The sequence below is a fragment of the Citrus sinensis genome, chromosome 2 (assembly GCF_022201045.2).
Source record: "Citrus sinensis cultivar Valencia sweet orange chromosome 2, DVS_A1.0, whole genome shotgun sequence".
NCBI lineage: Eukaryota > Viridiplantae > Streptophyta > Magnoliopsida > Sapindales > Rutaceae > Citrus > Citrus sinensis.
In genome coordinates this window covers 19,405,963-19,412,061 of record NC_068557.1, presented here as the reverse complement: position 1 = coordinate 19,412,061, position 6,099 = coordinate 19,405,963, and the positions used below count along the sequence as shown (strand labels likewise).

General features: G+C 36.0%; 1 protein-coding gene across 1 annotated transcript; it reads left to right on the top strand.

Annotated features, from left to right (window-relative positions):
- The first annotated feature begins 621 nt into the window (after positions 1 to 621).
- On the top strand, positions 622 to 4,834 carry HPL (fatty acid hydroperoxide lyase). The gene is given in 2 exon segments (NM_001288924.1): positions 622 to 1,139; positions 3,560 to 4,834. Coding segments are annotated over 2 exon segments (1,500 nt in total). The 5' UTR covers positions 622 to 671; the 3' UTR covers positions 4,592 to 4,834.
- Positions 4,835 to 6,099: the final 1,265 nt, after the last annotated feature.

Below are 6,099 nucleotides of genomic sequence, written 5' to 3'. Positions count from 1 at the left end.
TTTAAACTTGAAAATTGTTTTTGGACTTGTTTTTTTGGATTGATATTGAAATTTTAAGTTTTCATTTTTATTGAATAAATTTAGAATTAATTATTTTATATGACATTTTATGTTATTGTTACAAATTTACATAGAGTTATATAATTTAAATTTTTTTAGTTTTATTAAAATATTTTTTAATATTTGTGATTTTAAATATGAAATATATAAAAAAATTTATTGGATATTATTATAGATTTGATAATTATTAAAATCCGAATAATTTTTTTTAAAAAAATTAAAACTCACTATTTAATAATTAATTTTTTTTATAAATATAAATTTAATAATGACAAACTTGCGACAGCTGGTGCCCATTGCCCATCCCTAGATTTGCTCAACTATTGATGGCTCTTTAAAATGTCTCGTGGTCATTAATAGCCGGTGGCAAATTAAATGTCTTTTAAGTTTTTAACTAAGCATCTACAAAGCCCTCTGGCCCGTAGCCAGTTGCCTGTCACTTTTCGTCCATGGATTCCATATGCGCAATCTAATCAAAAGATGAGTACAAAAACTGTGTTACGTCAAAAGTCTTGCCTCCAATATAATATAAATATGAAGTTATTAACTCCACTGATTGATAATAGTATCGTCACAAATATCAGAAGATAACACACCAATCCAAGCTCAATATGAATGCCTCCATGATGATGATAAACTCAATGAGCGTATCACCAGACATGCCCTCATCATCGCCCTTCCAGTCACAGTCGCTCTCCACACCCACTTCATCACCACCGTCCACGTCGCTCCCGCTCCGAACAATCCCCGGATCCTACGGCTGGCCCCTTCTGGGCCCCATCTCCGACCGCCTCGACTATTTCTGGTTCCAGGGTCCTGAAACTTTCTTCAGAAAACGCATTGAAAAGCACAAGAGCACGGTGTTCCGTACAAACATACCACCCACGTGGCCTTTGTTTCTCAACGTAAACCCCAATGTCATTGCTGTTCTTGACTGCAAATCTTTTGCTCATCTCTTTGATATGGAGATTGTGGAGAAGAAAAATATTCTTGTTGGTGATTTCATGCCCAGTGTTAAGTTTACAGGAGGCTTGAGGGTTAGTGCTTATCTTGATACTTCTGAGCCTAAACATGCCCAGGTATGAATCTTTAATTCATCATCAACTAGTTTCATTTCGTTAGTTCTAATTTTTTTTTTTAACCTTTTTCTTTAATTATTTTTTGGTGTTGTGTTACTGCTTGTTGCTGCTAGCTGTTTATTGAGTAGTGAGGCTCTATATTTCACTCTTCATCATGAATGATAAAATGATGTTTGGTTTGAAAGTTTGTAATTTGTTTTTTAAAAAATGTGTTACTTTTCAAAAACATCAAACATTTTTTATAATATATTTTTCGTTCTTTACAATAAATCTGATCTATTTCGACAATCTTTGCCTGTACGGAATATATTATCGATGACCATTGGTTTTGGCGCGTACGAATATCAATTGGTATCTATTTGTGACAATGACAAAATTATTATTAATATTATTTTTTTATTCTCTACGATTGATCCAATCTCTAATAGAGTGGTAAAAATACCCGTTCGGTCCGGATCCGGACCGTACCCGGGCATTGCGGGCCGGGTATTATCTGGCCTGGGTATGAAGCCGGGTCGGTCTTGGACATCACTTGATAAACCCGGAATCCGGATTTTATTAAAAAAAATTATAAAATATATATTATTTTAAATATTTTATATTTATTTGACTTATTTATTATACATATATAAAGTTTTAAACACTTAAAATTTATATTTTCATGTCAAATTTTATTGAAATAAATTTAAAACTTATAAAATTACCAAAAAATAAAAAATATATACACATAAATATTAAAAAATATAAAATCCGGGTACCCGGATTAAAACCCGGCCCGGACCCAGACCCGGACCGGTTGCATCCGGGCAGGGTCCGGTCATGGCAATACCCGGACCCGGCCCGGGGTTTTGCCATCTCTAATCTCTAATGTTGACAATCATTATGTTTATGTAATTATATCATGGACGGCCATTTGTTTTGGTGTTTAAGAATATCAATTGTTATTTATTTATTTATTTTGGGGATAACGCATGACACTAGTAATTGTTTGCTTGAGTTATTGTTTTAAATTGATATAATAAATATCGTCAATTATTGACCTTCATTAGCAACTCAACTATATATATATTTTTGGGTATATATAGATAGAGAGGCAGATAGGCATCTTTTTGGAATTTTCTATCATGTGATACACACAAATACAAGATCAAGTTATCAACTATTGATTTTTTTTTCCCCTCTCTTTCGGAATTGAATCCAATTAAATGAATTAATAGTGATAAATGCTGAACTTTCTTTGTATGAACAAACATTTAGGCCATTTCGTGAGTGAAACACTTGACAGGTAGGATAAGATGTGGATGGCTGAATTACTCCGGCCATTTACTGATTTACTGTGATTGTTCAAGCTGCTTACGGTTTAGAAACCGATATATCTTTACAAACTCTATACGGAGCGTAAAATATGGATCAAATTTAAGGCTAATTAGGCCTGAGCGAGTAAGTAGCTCTTAAGAGATAAAAAGAGGACACATTGGAGTATTAAATAATAGTCTTTTTTCACTATCTAATACTAGACTTAATCTTTGTCCAAAAGCATCAGAAAAACCATTTATTTCTGAGAAAATTTTGTAGAGAAGATAAGGTTCATGAGACGATATTTGCAGACCCAATAACTTTCGGGCACATAGCCTGTAGTCTCGTACATATTTGCACTCTCTTTGGCGTGCCCACGTGCTGTCACCTCCTATTAATTTGTCTCGTGTAGGAAAACATTTCAAGTTTTCCGCTACCAGTTAAGAGTGCATTTTTGGAAACTAGCTAGCTTGGTGGTCCGTTTAAGCTTTCTCACGCCACTCGTCGTCAAATCTTATTTAGTAGCACAAGCGATGGGAGGTTCCTTTCGCCCTTCGGGTTAAAATCTTGGATGCTTCCTTGATCGTGAGTCAGATTAGTATGGCGAGATATTTATGACAAAAATTTAATAGAAAAGAAGTATGGTGCTGAAATTTTTCCTCTGATTCTTCATCTTAGTAGTACTACACATAATAAAATTTTATCTTAAAATTTTATTTTAAATAATTTATCATTCATTTATTTCATTGATTATGAAAGTAGTGAAATTACTTTACATAAAATTTATAGGAAAAGAAATCAACTACTTACAGAATGGCACATTACTTAAAATATAAATTTGAAATAAAATTTTCAGGTATCTATTATTAATCTTTTTGTTTTCCATTGAAAATTAAATTTTAATTTGTCATGTTTGTATTTCTAAAATATCTAGATTTTATGGTGAGGAAAAGTCTCCTAGATGGTAACACACGTGCACGTTTTCTGTGTTGAACCCTTAAGTAATTTCATGATTTTGATAGCATTACCATAATTATTTGGAAAAATAAAAAAATAAAAAAAACAGTTTTCCCGCCAAAATATATTTAAATGTTTAATTAACTACCGTCCTTGTTATTGATCAGCTCAAAGGCTTCGCCATGGACACTCTGAAAAGAAGCTCAAAATTATGGGTATCAGAAGTGGTATCAAGTCTGGACACACTGTTCGACACCGTCGAGAAAGAGCTCTCCGAAAAGAACAGCATAAGCTACATGGTCCCTTTACAAAAATGCGTCTTTAACTTCCTCTCAAAATCGATCGTGGGAGCCGACCCAAAAGCCGACGCCGAAATCGCCGAGAACGGCTTCTCCATGCTCGACAAGTGGCTGGCCTTGCAGATCCTGCCCACAGTCAGCATAAACATCTTGCAGCCCCTTGAAGAGATCTTTCTTCACTCTTTTGCTTACCCTTTTGCCCTTGTCAGTGGAGACTACAACAAGCTCCACAACTTCGTTGAAAAGGAAGGCAAAGAAGTTGTGCAGCGGGGGCAGGACGAGTTTGGGCTAACAAAAGAAGAGGCCATTCACAACTTGCTGTTCATTCTAGGGTTTAATGCTTTCGGTGGGTTCTCTATTTTTGTGCCAAAGCTGATTAATGCAATTGCTAGTGACACAACTGGGTTGCAGGCAAAGTTAAGAAGTGAAGTGAAAGAGAAATGTGGGACATCCGCCTTGACTTTTGAGTCAGTCAAGAGTCTAGAGTTGGTTCAGTCTGTGGTTTACGAAACTCTGAGACTTAACCCACCGGTTCCTCTCCAGTTTGCAAGGGCAAGGAAGGACTTCCAACTGAGCTCGTACGACTCGGTGTACGATATCAAGAAAGGTGAGTTGCTTTGCGGGTATCAGCCTTTGGTCATGAGGGATTCGAAGGTGTTTGACGATGCTGAGAGTTTTAAGGCTGAGAGGTTTATGGGCGAAAAGGGGAGCGAGTTGTTGAGTTACTTGTATTGGTCAAATGGGCCACAGACGGGGACTCCCAATGACATGAACAAGCAGTGTGCCGGAAAGGATTACGTGACTCTCGTTGCTTGTTTGATCGTGGCTTATGTGTTCCAAAGGTACGAGTCTATTACTGGGAACTCATCTTCGATCACGGCCGTTGAAAAGGCCAAGTGATGGTGATTTTGAACGTGAGCATCATCACGTGAATGGGGTCGTATGACGGTGATGGATCGTGAACGTAACGTCGAGTTGTAACGTTTGTCTGGTTTGGTTGTTAATAGAGAAAGTTATGTAGAGATGGGTCCCACCGGTTCCCTTGGATGTAGTAGTAGCGAACCGGTGAATGAATAAAAAAGTCTCGTGGATGATATTTATGGTGCGACGCGGCTCTCTCCATCTTTCCCATTACTTTTTTTTATGAATGCCTTGAGTTTATTTATGGTCACGTGAATGGGGTCGTCATAAATGGGTGGCTTGCAAAGCTACCGCTGGTCGCAATTGATTGACGTGCCACCCAACTTGTTAATTAAAATAAGGAAACGACAGAGATGAAGATATAAATTCGACCAGTCATTTATGAGGCGCTAAATTGCTGACCAATTGAATGACACTGAATCCAAAATGGCATGGCAGTAATAATAAATAAGGCAAATGACCTTCACATCACGTTAAACCCCACAGGTATGGCCAACGGGCCTGGGCCGGCAAAGGATGCCTACGCGTGTTCGTGCTCGTGCCGTGCCGTGTTCATTATTTATTTTGTCATGCCGTACTGTGCCAACCCGGCACACGTGTCGTGCCATGAGCTGTGCCGTGCTGTGCCTAAGAAAAATAATCTACTAAGTGTTTTTATTTTTTTTATTTTTTTAAGAGCGTATGCTAAATTGTTGTCTTATTTTTTTTAAGTTTATGTATTTTTTTTTATCCATATGCCTTTATTTTAATTTAATAAAATACAAATTTAAAACTCAAGTTCATATTCAATAATAATAATAATAAGAGAATGTAATATTAGTTACTGAGTTTGACTCTATGGTATTAGAATTCTTTTTTAGCACTTAACAATAACAATAATAATAATTTTTTTAAGGGTTAACTCAATTGTTAACTTGAAATTACGTAGAGTCATATATCATAGTTTATAATAATATTAATACATATTTATAAAATCATTATATTTATAATTTTATTTATTAAAAGCATAATATCAATATTTATTTAATAAATTATAAACATAAATCAATTATAATTTTTTTTGAAACTAAGAATTAAATAAATTTAAAAAACTTGAGCCAATAAAAGATCTTAAAAGATTCAATTTCAAGTTATTTATAAAATCATAAAATTTTAAGTTTACTTTCATTAAAAAATGAAATGTGCTTATTGCGTGCTTTTTCGCGTGCCGTGCTTTGACCCATCTCTAATCGTGTTGTGCTTTTAAGGCCCGCGTGCCTAAAATCTAAGCCCGGCATTGCCTACGTGCGTGTTGTGCCGTGCTGCGTGCTCTACCGAGATGTGCTCGTGCCGTGCCGTGCTGTACGGACACATGCCGTGCCTCGTGCTGTCCGGCCCATTGGCCACCTTTACCCACAACAAGTCCCGAACGCAGCGTTTTGTTTATAATATATATTGTCACTGTTACGCATTAACTTGTCAACACATGCGCCGTTCACAAGCATCAT